We start from the raw sequence: 21,276 nt of genomic DNA, 5'->3' as shown, positions 1-21,276 counted from the left end.
TTTGGAAGGGCATGTGCTGAAACTGAAAAAGGGCACCCCCGCCCCAATGACAAATTAAATAACACAAAATAATAGTCTCAAAAGCTAGATTTATTCACTATTAATAACAACTATAATATATATATATATATATATATAGGGCTTCTTAGGTCTATAGGTCTACATGTTATACACTATTATAATGACATTGATATGGCTTTTAAAGACTGCTTAATTTCTAAATCTCAAAGGTGGAAGTCAGGACTAATAGACTTGGCCTGGAAAAAGGACATCGTATGATAGCTTGGCATTATACAGTGCAAAGGATATCTGGCCTTCTAGATGTAAAATAGGCTATAACAATGGGCCTCCTGGGTAGTTGTCATTATTATTTGGGTAGTCATTATTATAGGGTCCTGTGTTTGTGAATTGCTCTTGTGTACTCACTCTTTTTTTAATTGTATTATATATATATACACATATACATACATACACATATACTGAGTAGTGTGAGTAGTGTAATACAATTAAGACAAAATGTGAAGCAAACGGTTAAACACACTACACTAAAAAAACTAAAAGTACTAAAAATATATGATTAAAATAAAATTAGAAAAATATTTTTTTTTTTATTTAGCTTCATGTTTATTTTAGTTTTAGTTTAGGAGTTTTTTTTTTTTTCATTTGTTTTCATCTAATATTTATATTTTACTTTAATTTGCAAAAACGGGTACAGTACATTGTCCCAAAAGGCTTTTTTCTGTGTGGCATCAGTCTTTGCTATACGCAGTGTTTCTATGTGTCTCAGGTGGTGTACGCCTTGCTCATGCCTGCCAGTGGGACGTTGGGCGAGGATGCTAGTGACTTCCAGTACAACTTCTTGAAGAGTGGTGGCCTGCCCCTGGTTTTGAGCATGCTGACCAGAAATAACTTCCTGCCAAATGCTGACATGGAGACCCGGCGGGGAGCTTATCTCAACACACTAAAAATAGCCAAACTGCTGCTCACAGCTGTAGGCTTTGGCCATGTGAAGTCTGTGGCGGAGGCCTGCCAGCCTGTGGTGGAGGGGACTATCCCTGTATCGCCTGTAAGTTGCCTTTGCTTAAGCTCCTAACTGTTCCTTTCAAGGAAAAGTATAAGCACAATACCTTCAATGAAATTTACTTTACAGAAAATGACCAAAGCTTAGACCCTCAGTTTATTTAATACATTTCCATATCATATTGAGATTTTAAAACTGAAGCAAAGGCATAAAAGAGAGACTTGGTGTCTCGGGGACAAAAAGTGAACCTGCGCTCACTTGTGTGCTTAGCTTTACACTTCTGTCCAGTACCGCATCTCATAAAAGTGCACTTGGCACAGCCTTAGTATTTAGTTAGGACCAATTATGGGGGGATGGGACAGTAAAGTTTGCTTGCTGCAAAAACACAATTTTGTTTGAAAAACTGCAAGGAAGTAAGTGAAGTGTTTTTTTTTTGTTTTTTTTTACTGAGTGGATTTTATAGGTTTAGCACTGAGAGTTTCATTTCTGTTTAAGACTGTAACCTTTCAGCCTCCCTGACATTCATCAATCATTAGAAACAGGCTGGCTTTCCCTATGCAGCTCCACAAATGTCAAGGGTGTACAGTGTCTTGTGAGGAAACACTCACACAGACTCCAGAAGCATTTACATGAGGGAGTAATAACCATGAAAAAGGGGAAAGTTATATGTACTTTGATTATGCAATTTTCTCTTTATTTGACTATTTTATTATGTTTCTATGCATGTCGTGGAACAATATTTATGACTACTAGGGTTGGAAATTAACACTGACCATGATTTTGACTGCATCACAAGCTGAAATGTGAAGCTCATATATTTTGTTTAAGCACTGAATGTTTCCGTTAAAAAAAACATGATTTGAAGTTTTTACCGATGTTGGGTAGAGTTTGCTGCATTTAAACAGTGCTTCGCAGATTCTAACTTTGCACAGACAGGGTTGTTAAACCAAAGTGTTATGTTTATACCTTTGAAACCGCATTAGTGTATCTAACTCACTTAACAATACACATTGTGATCAACTTCATGTGTATACACTACTGTTCAAAATTTTGGGCTCAGTAAATCTTTTTTAAAGGAATTAATACTTTTATTTAGCTGGAATGCATTCAATTGATAAAAAATGACAGTAAAGACATTTGTTACAAAAGATTTCTATTTAAAATAAATGCTGTTCTTTTGAACTTTCTATTCATCAAAGACTCCTGAAAAAATTTATCCCGGTGAAATAAACTGCAAAAAAGAGACTGAAAGTGATAAACGTGCATTAGAGACCTAGCATGAATCTGCAAGAGAACACTTTTTTTTTTTTCTAATTCATTCATAGATCAACCAGACCACACATGACCAGGCTCTAGTGCTACAGAACGCCTTGCAGAATATTCCCAACCCCTCCGCCGAGTGCATGCTGCGGAACGTGGCCATCCGCCTCGCCCAACAGATCTCAGATGAGGTATGTTATACAACACCACACAATTATCACCTACAGAAACTGGTTTGTTTGCATTGTTCGAATAAATGTCCTCGGCTACCTTGAATAAAAATGTCTGTAATGTATTTTATGATCAAAAGTGTTTTGTTGAAACCTCTTTTTTTGCTTTGTGTGTAATAAAAAAGTTGTGCAAAGGAAATAACTGAGGAAACACCTCATGTTTCAGGCTCAGTTTTCTTAGTTTGTCCTTCTCTTCCTGTACCCAGAACTTCTTCCAGGCCTCTAAGTACATCCCAGATATCTGTGTCATTCGAGCGGTTCAGAAGATAGTCTGGGCTTCTGGCTGTGGCTCTGTTCAGCACGTCTTCAGTTCTAATGAGGAGATCAGCAAGATCTACGAGAAGGTGCTAGCTCTTAGCTATATTGAAAAAACCCTATATGTGATTCATTAGAATCAGATTCAGTATTATCAGACTCCGTATTTATGCCTGTAATGTGTGATCTCCTGCAGACAAATGCTGGCAATGAGCCGGATACAGAAGATGAGCAGGTGTGCTGTGAAGCTCTGGAGGTCATGACCCTGTGTTTCGCCCTTATGCCCACTGCACTAGATGCACTTAGCAAAGAAAAGGCCTGGCAGACCTTCATTATAGATCTGCTGCTGCACTGCCAGAGCAAGTGAGTTATCATAAAATAGAGTACTGTTATTCCTGTTATGCTGTTGCTTTTGAACTTTGTAATTTTCAATAAAATGAATATGCTTTGTTTTAAGTATTTTTATATAAAGTTACACCAGACTTTCAGAAATGTTTTTTTTATTCAGTTTCTGAAATTAATATTTAATTGTATATTTAATTTATTGTTTAAATGTTGTGTAAATTATTTAAACATTAAAACCATGTAAAATTACAGTATGGTCCTAAAGTTTACCAGTGCTTATTGAGGGATTGAATGTTTGAACTTGAAATTAATTCAATGCGTACTGTTATTTGTTTCTAGGTCTGTTCGTCAAATGGCTCAAGAACAGTTCTTCCTCATGGCCACCCGATGTTGTATGGGCCATAGGCCTCTTCTCTTCTTCATCACCCTCCTCTTCACAGTTTTAGGTGTAAGTGTCTTGTATATTTCTTTGGGACACAGTTGGGCATTTTTTTGTTGTTGTTAATTCGGAACATCTCATTATTTGTAGCCATATTTATCCTGTCCTTTTGTGTTCCAGAGCACTGCAAAAGAGCGGGCAAAGCATGCTGCTGATTACTTCACTCTTCTTAGGCACTTACTCAACTATGCATATAACAGCAACATTAATCTTCCTAATGCAGAAGTTCTCTTAAACAATGAGATTGACTGGTTAAAGCGCATACGGGTATGTTCGTTTACCTAAACCTCTTTTTGGAATAAAAATGGTGTAAACTTTAGTGTGTGAAAAATTTGACTTTTTTTTTTTTTTTTGTTTCCCCAGGATGAAGTGAAGAGGACTGGAGAGCCTGGGGTTGAGGAGACAATTTTGGAAGGTCATATTGGTGTCACAAAAGAGCTACTAGCATTCCAGACCCCAGAGAAGAAGTTCTACATTGGCTGTGAAAAAGGAGGCGCTAGTCTTATCAAGGTAAACGTATTGGCCACTTTTGCTTAATTACAACAACAACAACAAAAAAAAAGAAAAATCTTTTTTTTTTTTTTTTTTTGCCACTGCATTGCCATATCAGACTAATTGATCTTCCTTTGTTTTCCATGCACTGTATAGGAGTTAATGGATGACTTCCTGTTCCCAGCATCTAATGTGTACCTGCAATATATGAAGAGTGGAGAATTCCCCACTGAGCAGGCCATACCTGTGTGTAGCACCCCAGCCACCATCAATGCCGGCTTTGAACTGCTGGTTGCACTTGCTGTCGGATGTGTGCGAAATCTCAAGCAGATTGTGGACACACTAACTGATATGTACTATTTAGGTGTGTGTGATAATGTTAGAAGTGTAGCAGATACTGATTCCTAGAAACAGTGCACTCAACCCCATCAGTTTTTATGATGTATAAATATTTAGTTGTTGTTGTTTTTTTATAACAGTTTTTTTTTATGTACCTTTAGGTTGTGAACCACTTACAGAATGGGAATATTTGCCGCCAGTTGGCCCAAGGCCCACTAAGGGGTTTGTGGGTCTGAAAAATGCAGGTGCGACTTGCTACATGAACTCAGTGATCCAGCAGCTCTACATGATTCCTCCTATCAGGAATGGCATCCTGGCCATTGAAGGCACGGGCAGCGATGTGGATGATGATATGTCTGGAGACGAGAAGCAAGATAATGAGGTACTGCCTAACATGGTTAATTTCCGGAGTCTCAGACTGTGTTATTTTAATAGTTTTAGTATTAAATTTGATTTTTAAATTCTGTTTAGCTTTAATTCTGGTTTTAGTATTCTTAGTACTTAAACATTTAAACATACTTAAACATTTAAACGACAGATTTTTCATCTAATATTTATGTTTTTCAGATATATATATTTTCAGCTTTGTTTCAATTAACAAAAAGAACTTTTAATAGTTTTAGTTAACAGTAACACTGGCGCATTGCATGTTGAAGCAAGGAAATTTGTAATGGGCTGTTAGCATCTGTCACAATCATGGTGAATAAGAATGGGAGTAGGAATGCCTAGGGAACAGCTCAGGTGGAGGGGTGTGGCTTCTCATTTCCTAGTATAATTAAGCTCAGGTGTGTGCTTTATTAACCCAGCGAGTGCTTGCAACTCTTGGACTTGTTGTTCTGGAAGGACACATAATGGATTGTTCCTAGAGAGGTTGTGTTTTTAGTTTCTGATGTCCGTTAATGTCGTTTAAATTTAAATGATGTTGTACATGCTCGATGATGACGGTCATCCTTTCTCAGTACCAAGTGACTGACAAATTTAGCCGTCTCTGGAGTGTATATGCCATGTGGGCACTCCCTGGAGCTGAGGGCATTTTAACAAAAGTTTAATTTTGCAGAGTAATGTGGATCCACGGGATGAGGTGTTTGGTTATCAGCACCAGTTTGAAGACAAACCTTCTCTCAGTAAGTCGGAAGACAGGAAGGACTACAACATTGGGGTTCTTCGGCAGTTGCAGGTCATTTTTGGACACTTGGCTGCCTCCAGGTTGCAATATTACGTGCCTAGGGGATTCTGGAAGCAATTTCGGTAAATTCACCTTCTCTATTTTATGTAATCCTCCTTTCTTTTAAGACTACTGAGCAAGGCACAATTCTCTAAACTGGCCTCTTTATTCTTTCTGCAGGTTGTGGGGTGAACCAGTCAATCTGAGGGAACAGCATGATGCCCTGGAGTTCTTTAACTCACTGGTAGACAGTCTAGACGAGTCTTTGAAAGCATTGGGTCACCCTGCCATGCTGAGCAAAGTACTGGGTGGCTCTTTTGCTGACCAGAAAATATGTCAGGGCTGTCCTCACAGGTACATTGGAAATCTAATATTGATTTTTTTCTTTTATTTTTTATTCTTAGAAAATCTGTGTCCCAGTGTAACACACTCCATAATGTCTTTTCAGATATGAATGTGAGGAATCGTTTACGACGTTGAATGTAGATATCAGAAACCATCAAAATCTAATTGATTCTATGGAGCAGTACGTGAAAGGAGACTTGCTCGAGGGTGCAAATGCCTATCACTGTGAAAAATGCAACAAGAAGGTGTGCTTTCTGTTTTTATTTATCTTTAGGATGTCTTTTGTTGTTAATTAAGAGGACTCTATTAAGCTCAAGATGGTGTCTACATGACAGGTGGACACAGTGAAGCGTTTACTCATTAAGAAGTTTCCTCCGGTGTTGGCCATCCAGCTGAAACGCTTTGATTATGACTGGGAACGAGAGTGTGCCATCAAGTTCAATGATTACTTTGAGTTCCCACGGGAGTTAGACATGGAGCCCTATACAGTAGCTGGAGTAGCTAAGCTGGAGGGGTCTGATGTGCACCCAGAGAACCAGGTATTACACTTTCTTTGGTGGTCTTAAAGTTGTCTAATTCATATAAATGTAATTTGGAAATATTTTTATAGCTGAAGTTTTGAAACTGTCTTTAGCAGGAGGTGATCCAGCAGAATGAGCCGTCGGAGCCGGAACCCCCCTGCAGCTCTCGCTATCGTTTGGTGGGAGTTCTGGTCCACTCAGGCCAGGCTAGTGGAGGTCATTATTACTCCTACATCATTCAGAGGAACGGCAGTGGTTGTGAGGGAGAAAGGAACCGTTGGTACAAGTTTGACGATGGTGACGTCACTGAATGCAAGATGGATGATGACGAGGAGATGAAGAACCAGTGCTTTGGTGGAGAGTACATGGGCGAGGTCTTCGACCACATGATGAAACGCATGTCCTATAGGCGACAGAAGCGCTGGTGGAACGCCTACATTCTCTTTTATGAGCGAATGGACACATTAGACAAGGATAGCGAGCTAGTTAAATACATCACTGAGCTGACAGTGACCAGCAAACCTTACCAGGTGAAGATGCCCTCTGCTATTGAACGCAGTGTGCGCAAACAAAATGTGCAGTTTATGCACAACCGTATGCAGTACAGCTTGGAGTACTTCCAGTTCATCAGGAAATTGCTGACCTGTAACAGTGTCTACTTGAACTCACCGCCAGGTAAATCCAGCCATTGACCTTGCTCTATTCTCCTCTGTTGTAGATGGATCAGGGCTGCAACATGTGATTAATTTTATCAATCTGTTTCTTTGATAAATGTATAAAAAGCAGAATTTGACTTTCTTGTATCTTATTGAGGGAAAAGTTTCTCCACATCCTTGATATTCACCTGATATTAAAAATAAATTGTATTAATACCTTAAGATTAAATTAAAATATTGTTATATTTGGTTATTTCTAAAATTTGAGAGAATGTAACTAAAGTTATATATTTATGTCAAAAATTTGGGGTTAGTAAGATTTTTTTGAAAGTGTCGTCTTCGGTTTACCAAGGCTGCATTTATTTGATTTATTTAAGGAATATTGTGAAATATTGAAATTTTAAAACTTTTCTGTTATGCTATGAAGTATAATTTATTTCTGTGATGTCACAGCTGATATTTCAACAGCCATTACTGCAGTCCTCAGTCTCACATGATCCTACAGAAAACATTTTATTTTTATTTTTTTCTACTTTTAGCTTCATCAGTGTTGCTGTTGATGTCTAACTGTGTGTGTTTGGGAAATGGATTTCCTTTTTCCTCATTACACATCAGACTCCTGTTGTTGCTGCTGCAGAATAATCTATTCTAGGAGATGGTGAAAGCTATTGTAGCATTAACGATTATTTGTGGCTTTTAGGTCAAGACCACCTTTTGCCTGAAGCAGAAGAAATGGCTATGATTAGTATACAGCTCGCTGCTAGATTTCTCTTCAGCACTGGGTTCCACACAAAGAAAATCGTCCGTGGCCCTGCTAGTGATTGGTAAGCATGTGATTTGTTTATCAGGCACATGTTTGCCTTCAACAGTTAGTTGATCCTTGTTTATCAATGTTTCTTTTATTTCAGGTATGATGCTCTGTGCATCTTGCTACGACACAGTAAGAATGTGCGTTACTGGTTTGCACAGAACGTCCTCTTTGCATATCCGAACCGCTTCTCTGAGTACCTGCTTGAGTGTCCCAGTGCAGAGGTTCGAGGGGCCTTCTCCAAACTCATTGTATTTATTGCACATTTCTCCCTGCAAGATGGACCCTGCCCTTCACCGATTGCCTCACCTGGACCTTCAAGTCAGGTACATCTCTTCAATCTAGGCTTCCCTCATTCATGGGAATTTGGAACTCAGTCCATAGGTTGTTGTACATTTTACATTATTTGTCCTTTTGTCTCAGGGCTGTGATAATTTGAGTTTGAGTGAGCACTTGTTCCGTGCCATACTTAATCTGCTGAGAAGGGAAGTGTCTGAGCATGGCCGTCACCTGCAGCAGTACTTCAGCCTTTTCGTCATGTATGCCAACCTTGGTAAGAACCACTCGACACCCTTAAGGTCTGCATCCGTACAGGCTTGCATGCAATAGTGCTGTCTTGTCTCACTCCATTTCCTTCTCTAAGGCTTGGCAGAGAAGACACAGCTGTTGAAGCTCGGGGTACCAGCTACCTTCATGCTTGTGGCTTTGGATGAGGGCCCCGGCCCTCCTATTAAGTACCAGTATGCTGAGCTCGGAAAGCTCTATACTGTCGTCTCACAGCTGGTTCGCTGCTGTGATGTGACGTCACGTATGCAGTCCTCAATCAACGGTGAGCGTTTTTATACCTTGCTGCTAAATGTGTGTATTCTGATACACAACAAAATGGTCTGTAGGATTTCACATGTAGTTTTGATCCCCATTGCCCAATGAAGATGCTCATCCTTGCTCAGGACTTCCTGACTGACACAAAGCCATCTCCAGGCATCTGCCAGGTTGGCATTGCTTGGAGCTGAGGGCATTTACAGAGAAACAAGCAGAGAAGCACTTTTCATTTATTTATTTATTTTTGTCAAGCCAATACAACCTTCAAATACGTAGTGTTTCAACATCATCCATTATGTTTTAGAAGTTTGATCTTTTGACACTAATTATTTGCATGCAAAAAGAAAATTTCCCTCCACTTCTTCCCAGACCACCAGCCAGGATATGAGCTGATATTTCCACATGTTGACATTTTTAGGAAACCCTCCCCTGCCAAACCCATATGGTGACCCCAACATCACCGCACCCATCATGCCTCTGCAGCAGGTGGTGGTGGACATCCTGTTTGTGCGTACCAGTTATGTGAAGAAGATTATCGAGGACTGCAGTAACTCAGAGGACACTATCAAACTGCTGAGATTCTGCTGTTGGGAAAACCCTCAGTTTTCCTCCACTGTGCTGAGTGAACTACTGTGGCAGGTGAGAAGGATCACCAGCATTTGTCTTTCAAAAGACTATTTTCAATTTAAAGCTGCAGACCGTAACTTTTTTTTTTTGGTAAAAAATGATCCGAAATTTGCTTTTTGGGTTAAAAGAATTTCTTAATATGAAATTCGAAGAGTATGACAGTTAGATTAGACTGTGCAGAAATTGAAGTCTACACGCTAATACACACTATACTCAAAGTCACCAATGCTGATGTTGTTAACATAAATCATTTGAGAATAAAGTATAACAATAATAATAATTTGAACGGGTTGATGTGATATGAGCTAACCGATCTTTAGATTTAATCACCATTGGTAGCGAGATTTATGTTAATGCTTTTTTCCTCAGTTGGTCAAAACAAACGTGGCAGACTTGTTACTTGTTCAGATGGCAATATACAGTAAAAATTCTTATTTGGGTCATATTCCAAGACGTAGGCTAGAATCTGTGATTGCGAAGTACAGTAAATATCCACACCGGTGCAGTGACTGACTGCCACACATACTCCTCAGAACATTAGATTCATCCGCGCTGGAGCCGTGCCGACTCGCAACCCACGCAAGCTAGATAATTCCGCACACAGCTGCAATTCCAGGTTTTCAAACAGATGGCGACAAAGAGGCAAAACTTACGGACTGCAGCTTTAAGCAACATTTGTGAATATTGCAATTACATTTTGTGGTGATAATGCACATTTTATTTGGCCATTCACTAGTTTTCTGCTATCTCCCTTTCTTGCAAATTGTGAGAATGAGAGAAGTTAGACAACTATTTTAATAGCATCTGATTTAAACTGAAGTAGCATAATGCTATTGGAGTTTGAAAGGTCTGTGAATCAGTACAAACGGTCTGTTCATGAATTCAGAGCTCTTAAGCATACATACATACATGGCATGGTTGATGTTAAATATATACATTTTGCTGTATCATCTAGCCATGTTTCTGATAAGTATTTATTTTTTCTGATTGTCTAAGGATGGTTCTAAATGCTGGTGTTTTTGTGTAGGTGGCATATTCATACACGTATGAGTTAAGGCCTTACCTGGACTTGCTCCTTCAGATCTTGTTTATTGAAGACTCATGGCAGACTCACAGGTCAGTCTATCTTTCCACTTCATATTTAGCAAATGCCTTTTATGTGAACCAGCTTACAAGGAAAAAACCCTGGAACAACCTGAAACTCTTAAGAGCACAATGGTAATTGAGTACTGCAATTTAGTTCATGGAGTGAAGTCCTTAATATTTAGGCCTCTTGACCTCCTTTTTAGATTAATTAAATTCCTGATTGCATAATGATGTCCTGCTCTGCTCTCTTTTTTTTTTTTTATGGTTTGTTAGGATCCACAATGTGCTGAAGGGAATCCCTGATGATCGTGATGGGCTTTTTGATACCATTCAGCGCTCCAAAAATCACTACCAAAAGAGAGCTTATCAGTGTATCAAATGCATGGTGGCTCTTTTCAGCAACTGCTCAGTGGCCTGTCAGATTCTCCAGGTGAGAATGTCAGCTTAAGAATGAAAGGCTTTGCATGTGAATGGGTTTGTTGTTTTTAATATACAAAAACTGATTGATTTACTTTTTCCAGAGTAATGGCGATTTAAAGAGGAAGTGGACCTGGGCAGTGGAGTGGCTCGGTGACGAGCTGGAACGTAGACCGTACACTGGCAATACCCAGTACACTTATAATAACTGGTCCCCTCCTGTCCAGAGCAATGAGACTTCTAATGGATACTTTCTGGAGCGCTCACACAGTGCCCGTATGACTTTAGCCAAGGCCTGTGAGTTGTGCCCAGAAGAGGTATGTGATATCATGCGTACCCCTTTTTGTCTGCAACATTAGTGCCGATATGTTTAGTTTAAAAAGTCCAATCATGTATGTGTGCTTCTGCCCATTAGTTGAGACTTTTTAATAATTGCATTTGTATTTACATTTTTGCATGGTTGCTTTTTTATAGAACCCCTTCAGTAAATACTGAACATGTTGGTTTAATGTAGAGAAACGCTTTATTCAATCTTTTCTTATTTATTTTTTTTCTTTTCAAAATCTGCACTGAAATCTCACACCATGACTGTATGATGGGCAGGCACACACATCAAATGTTTAACTTTTGGAAAGCATTTTTGAAGAATCTAGAAGTGTTTAGTGTGCTAAATAGCCACGTTTATCTATAGGTAGGGCTTTGAGTTTTCGACTTTTTATTTCCAGGTTTTCATTTTCATAACGCAACGCAATTATAAATGCTGTTGATATTTGCACAAATGTAAGTTTAATTATATTTACGCTTGATTTCATGCCATAGATGTTTTTTTTTTTTAAAGCTATTTCTATTAATTTGCAGGAATAAATCGCTTGCTTTAATCAATAGCAGATTTCCACAAATGTTAAATGTATGCAGCCATAGATGCATAATTTGTTGAAACAGTATGCAATATTAACTGCCGTTTCAAAATAGTGTCACTTAACGAAGCACGAGGGGGTATCTGAAGAGGACGCTGGCCGGAATCCGTCCTCAACACAGCAACTTTTGCCAGGGGAAGTGACAGGTCAACAACAGCACACCGTAAGACTCGTATGGCCCGGCCACACTGTTGCCATCTGCGTAACTCTTTTTGGTGTTCACAGGGTGTTATGTAGGCAGAACCATCTTCCACCTCCCTCAAAAACAACTATAAATCAACTGTTATTTCGTCATCATCTCCGTGTGTCCAAACGGTTTCTTTCTACGCAATTATAAGTCTTAATGTGGTAACTAAGTGATCGAAAACTCTAAGCCTTGGCTATAGTGTACAGATGAGTTGGAGGTAATTTTGTGTGGTGTTTTGAGTCAGTTATTATTTTGGGAATGTGACTTGTTCTGGTCATCTGATCTGAAAACCTCCTGCACTTCTGAGAAGCATTTGTGTGACTGCAAATTTGGAAGTGGTGTTAGTTTTATATTCCATTCTGATGATTAACTTTTTCTGAGGAAGAACACAATGTTCAGGAGGAAGTGTTTAGCATAAGTCACCACACTAATCAATTAATCCATGGGCAATTTCCTGTCTGTCATCAGAAGCTTCCTTTAGTTTGGAAAAGTTTGTCAAATTGAAGTATAAGAGTGTGTGGTAGATGTGGTGTCCATTTATGGTGTTCCCTCATCTGTCAGTGGATTTCACTGTCTTAAAGTCCCCTAAGTAATTTGCCTTGTTCGTCTAAATCAAACCTATAAAGCCTTGAGCTTTCCTGTTGTATTGACTTTGTATGTTTAATGGGTTTTATATTGAAAAGGACTCTTTATGGAGGACATTGTTCACACACATCCCTGGTTTAGTTAGTATTAAGCAAACAGCTTTATATTTAATTGTATATCTAGCACTCAACATTATTTTTGATGGTGGTTTTAGGAGCCTGATGAGCAGGAGGCCCTTGATGAGCGGGACACTTCTCCTCCAGAGGACACTGCTCTATACCCTCACTCTCCGGGCACAAAGTTTCAACAGGTACTGAGCTTCACAGTCACACAAGCCTCATACTACTCAACCTCTCTTAAACCATATAATGTATTTGTGAATTAGAAGTACCATTCTGAAGAGTTTCATAAGCTTTCTTCACTGCAAACCCATGCTCTGGTTGTACTGGGACCTCACATTAAAAAGGCATTCAAAGCCCCTCATGATTTAAGTTTGTTGTTGATTTGGTAAATTGATATTTGAAGGCCAAGGATTTTAAGGCTGCATTTACACTGGCACAAAAAAATCTGATTTTTGTGCTCGCATCGGACACAGATCGGAATGTGTTGCGCACACGTAAACAAAAATCTGCACAAGATCTGATTTTTTTCGCATCCGATCTGAGCCACTTCCAAATGTGGATTTTAATCTGATACATATCCGATATCTGGACATCTGACCTACGTCTAAATGCACACATCCGAATCCCCGCAGAACTCCCAATGCGTTTGCCAGATGTGCATGCGCTCGCATTTTATTTAGATGGAAACATTATGTAGGCTAGGTAAGAAATTGCACGTTCAGGAGCTGGTTTTCAACCCATGCCCCGTGAATTTTATAAATACAACAGCTTTGCTAAATCTACATTATATTTCTTAGCAATGACGTGATAACTTTCACTTGTTCGCAAGCTCTCTCTCTCTCTCTCTCTCTCTCTCTCTCTCGTTAATTCATTCAAATTCGTTTAAATATCATCTTGGTGCTACTTTTTCACTAAAGAATTCCACCTCTAACAAGCTGTAGATAAAATAGCCTAACAAATGAAAATTACCGTTATTTATCCGTTCAGTCAGATTTTGTGCTGCAAAACATCCATGACAGCTGTTGTCCATGCTGGCAAATAATAATGGCCACTTGACGTGTTTTATATACATTTTAAAACCAAGGTCATTCAAAACCTGAGGGTCTACCATGTGCATAGTAAAGCGATCGTTGACATCATTTTGGGCGGTAATTATGTAAACACAGATATCTGATACCAGTTGTGTCTAAAGTGAATGTAAACAGACGGGTCAAAAGATCGGATCTGTGCATTAAGACTTGCAGTGTAAATGCAGCCTAAAGCTTTCAAAATCTTTTAGAAAATTTAAAGCTTTAAAGATATCAAATTTTTGGGTGAACTATCCCTTTAGTTATTTAATATGGGGTCTTTTTATTTTCAGAATTCTTTATGCAAATGTGATATTATTTTTAATGAAATGATCTAAATAAGAAAATAAAACTGGTGATAGGTGGCAGTAAATGTCTTAAGTCATTGAGTCATTCAATAATTCGTTTGGTTTGTTGAAACGACTTATTCAGGAATTAAATGGCTCTCTTTATGAATAAGTCATTGAATCATTGGTTCACCCGATTCGTTTAAAACTCTGAGATGCACAACAGTTCTGTTGTGGCTTTAATAGGTAATATTTGCATTGGCAAAACGGACAATATTGTCTAAAATAGAACACCATATTAAGTTCTTATTGAACTGTCGTATCAAATCACATTTGCACTGGACCTATTTGGGACAAAAACCGCACTCGTGTGATATGGTACTCGTTGCTCGTGATATTGCTTAACTATATCATTTGATGAAACTAAGACAATCTCATACGGGGGTGTTTTTCCCCCAATCTCTTCAATTTTAGGGGCATATACAGTGGGTATAGAAAATAATCACCCCCTTTAAAATAATCACATTTTGTTGCTTTGCAGCCTGAACTGAAGACCGACAGTTTTTGTTTTGTCAGGCTGTATTTACTCAGTGCATCTTATAACATCCAAGTGAAAGATATAACACCAACATGTCAAAAAAAAAAAAACAATCACTGAGTTGGAAAAAGGACTATCTCCTTGTGTCAGTATTTTGTTGAATCACCTTTTGCTTTAATTGCAGCCTTTAGTCTGTTGGGGTACGTCTCTGTCTCTACTAACTTTGCACATCTAGACTTTGCGATATTTGCTCATTCTTCTTTGCAGAACTGCTCAAGTTCAGTTAAATTTGATGTTGACCGTTTGTGGAGGCCTTTGCTGTAGACCTCTTGGTAGCCTCTCTGACCAGTTTCCTCTGGGCTCTTTCATCCAGTTTGGAGCGATGTCCTGATCTAGGGAGGGTCTGTGTTGTACCAAATACCTTCCACTTCTTAATAATAGACTTCACTGTGCTTCTAGGCATTTATAAAGCCTTTCACTTTTTTGTATCCATCTCCTGACTTGTGCCTGTCCATAACTTTTCCACAACTGGATAAAACACAAACTGTGTCCATCTTCATTTCAGGCTGCTAAGCAACAAAATTTGTATACCCAATGTAACTGCATTTTATTGGCTACATCACGCCTTGTATCATGTTCGTCACCAATCAACTGTATCCACCTTATTTTTAAACGTGGAAGTAAGCAGTTTTCTGTGAATGCAGTAAACGGTAAAACTGTTTGCACTACAAACCAGTGTGTTTGTAATTAAGATTAAACATTAAAATAACATGGTAAGACACACTAGTTTTGCAATATCAAGCAGCAAAATTAGCTGTTTTGTACAGCTAAAAATAGCTGGAAGCGAATGACACTGGAAGCCTTGCACATTAAATTTACAAATGGCCACACCCGCTCTTACGGGGAAAAATAAGGTGGATAGGTGTGTTTGACTTGGTCAGTGGTGCTGCACAGACCAATCGGTGTATGACAAAGTACCACGAGAACAGACGTCTCTGCAGGTTTATGAAATGTAAAATAACGTACATTGGGCGGGTATGTTCATTGCATTCATTTTAACATGTTATTTTGTTTTCCGTAACTAATTATATTAACACATTAAATCGACAGCCCTAATTTATGTACAATTTATTTCAGGTTTGATTGATTTATTGGATCCCTGCTAAATAAAAGTGTTTTTCAAAAATAAAAAAGATTTTTTTAAAATAGCAGTTTATTTGGATTCATTTATGTGTCTTATTTTACCTGTTTTTGCCGAATAATGGCTTTCATATTTACTCCAGTTTGGGAGTATTTGCTCCCCCTTTTTTTTTGTTTGTGAATGAACATCTTTTTTTCCACTAACTTTAAATGCTCTGAATCTGTTACACAAGTCACCTTTTAAATAAGTGTCAGTTGTTATATAATGGCATCTACAAATCTGAGTAAAGCATATGTATTTTGTGGTTGTCATGTAATCATTTGATTGTTCTTGTCTTTTCAGCAGAATAACCTCCCGCATATGCAGCCGTACACTGGCCCCGCAGCACAGCACGTCAACAACCCTCAGCGTCCAGGCCCACGAGCACAAGAGAACTGGGAGCCCCCTGAGGAGGTGCCGCCCAGTCAGACTAAAGACTAACAATGTTGTCACACTGTCCTCCATCGGAGTTCTCCAGCGAGATACTCGAATCCAGAGCAAGGCCAGGCCCCACCATGCTGATCTACTCCAGAGCCCGTGTAACCAGAACATTAAGCTTCCCTCAATTTCTAACTCTGGAGTGGAGAGTCTCTTCACCGTCTGCTCGACAGTATTAACTGTCAAAAGTGTAACTTGCAGTGGACTGTGCATATTGTTTGTAATAATAAAACGGGCCTGTCGCACTTGTCTCATGACAGAGGTGTACATACTGTGTTAATGTTTTGACTGTTCAAAAGCAACCGCGTGTGTGATTGCTGTTGGGAGACTGCAGATTTATGAAAATGGAAAAACCACAAAAAAAGATGCAAATACACAACGGTGAAAGACAAAAAAAAAAAATCCCTGTTTTACCCTATGCTCAGTAGTAAGGTTTGGGCCATTTGGGTCATTCTGCTTTTGATCATACATTATATTCATGTCGAAGCTTAACTGGCTATGGCACCTCGTGAGCAAGAGTTAGCCATAGTTTGTAAACGATGGGACGATTGGGTGATGATCTTGATGTTTAGTTGATGTGAATGGGGTGATGCAACTTTATTCTGGAAATTCCTATTGCCTTTTTTCTTTTTCTGGTAATAATTCAACAATTTGAAAGCTCCAACTGACACGCTGTAACATCTTAGCATGGCTTCACATCAAACCAGTATAGCCGAAGGGCAATTCTGCGATTTCTTCCTCCACAGCGATTCAGAAGAGCCCTCTTTTTGGTCTCCTACTCCATATGCTCTTCTAGATTTGATGTTTTTGAAGCAATGCAAGAAGTGGCTTTACAATTGCACACATTTCCTCCGATAAATATTTGGCTGTCGCTTTTTTTGATGGGATAAATGCTTAGGTTTTGATGATAGGAATTTTAGAAAGAGAAAAGATATGCAACAGTTCATGGCAGGATGTCTGGAACATTAGTGGACAATGCGTTTTGCTCATTTGTCTTGACTTGCGTCAGACAAATGACCTCCTGGCAGTTTGGTCGATCGCCTGACTTCATGATCCCTGTTCACATTCGTGTACTCGAAAAGAGGCTGTTTGGGGACTCTTCATTTAAGGAGAGCGAACGTAAAAGCGGGGTTGTACCATAAAATAACTGCTGGTTAGTCATGTTGCAACTTCAGTTAGTAAAGTCTCTTGGATTAAAGGAGTAAACATCAGTAGATACTGTATGTATTTTATTGGTAACTTGAATGCTTTTTTTTTCTTCTCGAGTTTTGTTGGAAAAATACAAAATACTCCTGCAAGTGAAAATATTCTGCCCATCATATATTTAAATATTTTGCCGTTTAATTTTATAGAATTTATTTTGTTGTATTTCACTAAAAGGAAAAATAGAATTTGATTTAAGAGGAACATTTTTGTCCTTGTGTTATTTTTAAAGATTATTGATTGTACAGAGTTCTTCGCCCTGTTTTTTGCCGACTTTTGTTTTGGCCATGATGTGACGTTGAATTCTGAAGCCACAGTCACAATGTTGACTTTCACCTTTTTGTGCACAGAACTATTAGAGAAAAGCATTGTGCCCTTCAAGAATAAAGAAAAGAAATCTGGAAAATGTCTGTCTGTTATTGTGAAGATTCAAAGCTGCCAGATGTTTTTATGTATTGATTGTTTCAAGTACATTATATTCACTGTAGAGTGCATAGCTCTATTGGCACAAAAACCAAAAATGTGCTTGCAACCATGTGTGTTGGTGTATCCGGTATTAAGATTTTTCCATAGAATATTGCTGACAAATAAGAAAACACTTATATTTCAGGTCACCTAGGAGAATGGGAGTATTTCTATGAAATTGCTATAACATGCTTATAAACCTGAGTGTTGTTTTTTTTAGTTGAAAAGAATTAGCTTAAGCTTGTTTTAAACCAGTTTGGACTGCTATTCCAAAACAATCCACTTTAAGTGGTTTTTAATTTTCAGTCTGATCAGAAGAGACCGAGCAATCCATTAAACCCACATGGTAATACTACTGTAGGCTGAATTATGTAGGGTTTTTGCTTAAACCTGTACATCTCTTGGAATTTAATATCTAATCACATTTAAGTTCAAGGCGAGGCAAATACTTCAACAGATTCCTGAGAACACTTAATTGTTCTTCCTGTTGGATAGGTTGCATAGTTCACCTGCCATTCTTAACCAGCCTAAATGACACCCATAAGGCCAATCTAAAAAATATGTAGGGTGAGAACTTTTTTTTTCTTTTTCAGCAGGCAGTGAAGTGATTCTGGTTGAAGAAACGACACTGGAAATTTGTCTTGGTGCCCAAACATGGATATGACTCGTAGAAAGTAGTTACAACTTTTATTTATAAATACAATTGAAGTTCTTGTCATTATTAGCTATATACTCTTAAATTTATGTCTCATGTCATCTACAAGACCAGTGGGTGATTCTGTAATTTTCCATACCCTTGATTTAATGTTACAACATATTTTTGTAACTCGTGATTACAGGCGAGAATGATTTTAAAAGATTTAGAATTGTTTTTTTAAAAACGTGTTTCTAGTTGATCTCAGTATGACTACAATAATTTGATATAATATTCACTACATATTTTAAATGACCCTTCAGGTCTGTATACAACTATAAAGTTACAATATTTTTAGGTCTTTCCTGACAGTAGGAAGTCTTTATACATGAGGTAACCCTGGAGCTAATCAAAAAACCACAGCCCCATACTAATTTACCATGTTGGAACTGTAGAATTTGAAATATAAACTTATCACTTCCACTTTAACAAGAAAAAAAAGGTTCACTTATAACAAGGGTTTAACATTTAACAAGGGTAAAATTGCAATCCTATATGCCATTCTAACATGCATTTTCTTTTTTGTAATATGACTAAACTTCTGGATGGTGTTAGTATAGAAACAGTAATAACTGATAAAGACGTCAAGAGGTAAATGACTTTGTTTGGACATTTTATTATGAAGATACACATTAGTTTTCCTTGTCCTGGACGGTCTTTGTTCCACGCAGTCTGCCAGTGCGACGGGCAGCAATGAGACCAACCTTGCGTCCAGCGGGCGCGTCCCTCCTGATTGTTGAGGGCTTGCCAATATGCTGATGGTTACCACCACCGAAGGGATGCTCAACAGGCTGGAGAAGCAAACAGCACAGGTCAGATTTAAAACCAGCATTTAGACAACTATTCAGAATCGGAAATAACCTGTAATGAAGTTTGCTTACGTTCATAGCCACACCACGGACACGAGGCCAGCAGTTCCTCTTGGCCTTGTACTTGTGGTACGCACGTCCTGCCTTCAGGATGGGTTTGTCAATACGACCACCACCAGCAACAACACCTTTAATAAGTGACAACAGACTTCAGTTTACATTAAAGACTTCAAAATTGAACACACAACTACCCCTTAAGCATTTGCTATAGCACAGACTCCCAAACATTGTCAGTCAAGCCTCTTTGATTTAAAGTACATATTTTAAAAATGTAACATCTTTTTTGTCATTTTTTCACTTTGTTCTTATTTTTTTCATAATTAAAAAAATTCAATTGAACATTTTTGTGATTATTAGCTCTTCAAGTTACAAACCCATTCGAGTTTGAAAAACCCTGTGCTATAAAATACATTCAAATTATATACTCAAACTATAAATTCCCATGGTCACACAACATATTTCAATGGACAGATTCAGTGGCAAGCACCACAAAAAAAAATGTTATTTTATGAAAGATAAGGAAAAACAAACGCCCAACAACCCTCAACGGACACCTTGGCAATTGAATCGCCATTGGCTAGTAAATTTTTTTGTTTACTCGCCAGACTGAAATACTATGCTATAGCCTACTATACTACTGAAGCGCTCAGTCAGTGTTCTGTGAGTGAAAATATATCTGTGCTAATCATATACTCAGCATCCAACTCACACACTGGCGAGTAAACTCTGAGAATTGATTAGCCATTGGCTAATATTAGACATAATTTAATTGCCCAGAGTGAAGATTTAGTCACATATGTGAGTGATTTACTCGCAATGTAGAGGGTTGGCCCAAGGATTTTACAAAATGAAAATCAATCCAAAACCTAATTAATAACCATGCAACGCAAGGAACACAATAGGTTATTAACCAAAACTTCTCGATATTAACTAAAACCATGTTTGCTTACCAACGACAGCTCTGTTTGCAGAAGAGATGACCTTTTTGGATCCAGATGGAAGCTTGACTCTGGATTTCTTGGTCTCAGGGTTATGGGAGATGACTGTGGCGTAGTTTCCGGACGCACGAGCGAGTTTGCCTCTATCTCCGGGCTTCTCCTCCAGACAGCAGACAATGGTACCCTCAGGCATGGTGCCAACGGGGAGCACATTGCCAATGTTCAGCTGGGCTATAACGGTCCAATCACTTTCATCAGCATGTGCACATAAGACTGGATGTTTGTTTGACCAATTCTCAACTTGAAATGCATTACCTTTCTTGCCACAGTAGATGAACTGGCCAGTGTGGATGCCTTCAGCTGCAATGAATAGTTCTGTCCTCTTCTTGAAGCGGTATGGGTCACGAAACATCACCTTAGCCAAGGGAGCTCCACGGCCAGGGTCGTGAATGATGTCCTAGAGGAAAAAGCAGTTTTTTGTTATTTCCAACTTTAGATGACAACTGACCTTTCCAAGATGTCATTTAATCCCCAATTTTACCTTCACAATCCCCTTGATGTAGCCATGGCGTTCAGCAAAGTCAATATGACGGAGTTTAGCAGCACCTTTTCTGTGCTTGACATGGGCTTTGAAGACGGAGCCCGCACCTTTTCTCTGTCCCCTGATCACACGTCCCATTGTGGCCTGTAGGAACAAACCATTAATATTTATATAGAATCGTTATTTCATTCTGCATTACATCTCATATGGTCACCATTCACATGGTAAAGAAAAGGTTGCAATGAAAATGCATACATTCATCTGTCATTCTGCTTCACATCATAAATAGCCAGTAGTTAACAGTATCCCACACTAACGAAACGCACAATTAAAACCAATGCATAATAATTCGTTGGCTTACAATTTAATGTCGTTTAATTGAAAGAAACTCCGCCGAGTCTCTATAGTCTCACCAGC

The 21,276-nt window shown here is 38.6% G+C and overlaps 2 protein-coding genes across 2 annotated transcripts in view; one reads left to right on the top strand and one right to left on the bottom strand.

Moving 5' to 3' along the window:
• Window positions 1-16,406, top strand: part of LOC107695456 (probable ubiquitin carboxyl-terminal hydrolase FAF-X) — a gene marked incomplete at its 5' end in the record, with an annotated part of 24,743 nt that extends 8,337 nt beyond the window's left edge. The window contains 25 exons of the mRNA XM_016495358.1: window positions 788-1,066; window positions 2,347-2,472; window positions 2,718-2,855; window positions 2,963-3,129; window positions 3,451-3,559; window positions 3,671-3,817; window positions 3,914-4,060; window positions 4,199-4,406; window positions 4,543-4,763; window positions 5,439-5,629; window positions 5,727-5,900; window positions 5,995-6,136; window positions 6,227-6,430; window positions 6,526-7,087; window positions 7,769-7,892; window positions 7,977-8,202; window positions 8,300-8,429; window positions 8,520-8,705; window positions 9,117-9,337; window positions 10,353-10,441; window positions 10,685-10,841; window positions 10,933-11,145; window positions 11,801-11,908; window positions 12,732-12,827; window positions 16,015-16,406. Coding sequence (XP_016350844.1) covers window positions 788-1,066; window positions 2,347-2,472; window positions 2,718-2,855; window positions 2,963-3,129; window positions 3,451-3,559; window positions 3,671-3,817; window positions 3,914-4,060; window positions 4,199-4,406; window positions 4,543-4,763; window positions 5,439-5,629; window positions 5,727-5,900; window positions 5,995-6,136; window positions 6,227-6,430; window positions 6,526-7,087; window positions 7,769-7,892; window positions 7,977-8,202; window positions 8,300-8,429; window positions 8,520-8,705; window positions 9,117-9,337; window positions 10,353-10,441; window positions 10,685-10,841; window positions 10,933-11,145; window positions 11,801-11,908; window positions 12,732-12,827; window positions 16,015-16,152 — 4,503 coding nt within the window. The remainder of the gene's footprint in view (window positions 1-787; window positions 1,067-2,346; window positions 2,473-2,717; window positions 2,856-2,962; window positions 3,130-3,450; window positions 3,560-3,670; window positions 3,818-3,913; window positions 4,061-4,198; window positions 4,407-4,542; window positions 4,764-5,438; window positions 5,630-5,726; window positions 5,901-5,994; window positions 6,137-6,226; window positions 6,431-6,525; window positions 7,088-7,768; window positions 7,893-7,976; window positions 8,203-8,299; window positions 8,430-8,519; window positions 8,706-9,116; window positions 9,338-10,352; window positions 10,442-10,684; window positions 10,842-10,932; window positions 11,146-11,800; window positions 11,909-12,731; window positions 12,828-16,014) is intronic.
• Window positions 16,407-19,107: 2,701 nt separating this feature from the next.
• LOC107695505 (60S ribosomal protein L8) lies at window positions 19,108-21,005 on the bottom strand. The gene is made up of 5 exons (XM_016495449.1): window positions 20,860-21,005; window positions 20,634-20,775; window positions 20,331-20,549; window positions 19,393-19,508; window positions 19,108-19,302 (listed from the first exon to the last, which is right to left on the bottom strand). Exons 1-5 carry the CDS (start codon window positions 20,995-20,997, stop codon window positions 19,144-19,146), a joined length of 774 nt encoding a protein of 257 aa, XP_016350935.1. The 5' UTR covers window positions 20,998-21,005; the 3' UTR covers window positions 19,108-19,143.
• Window positions 21,006-21,276: the final 271 nt, after the last annotated feature.

This window comes from Sinocyclocheilus anshuiensis, unplaced genomic scaffold, assembly GCF_001515605.1.
Source record: "Sinocyclocheilus anshuiensis isolate Anshui unplaced genomic scaffold, SAMN03320099.WGS_v1.1 scaffold562, whole genome shotgun sequence".
In the NCBI taxonomy this organism is placed as follows: domain Eukaryota; kingdom Metazoa; phylum Chordata; class Actinopteri; order Cypriniformes; family Cyprinidae; genus Sinocyclocheilus; species Sinocyclocheilus anshuiensis.
The sequence above is the reverse complement of the archived record's forward strand: the minus strand, read 5'-3'. Positions and strand labels throughout refer to the sequence as shown.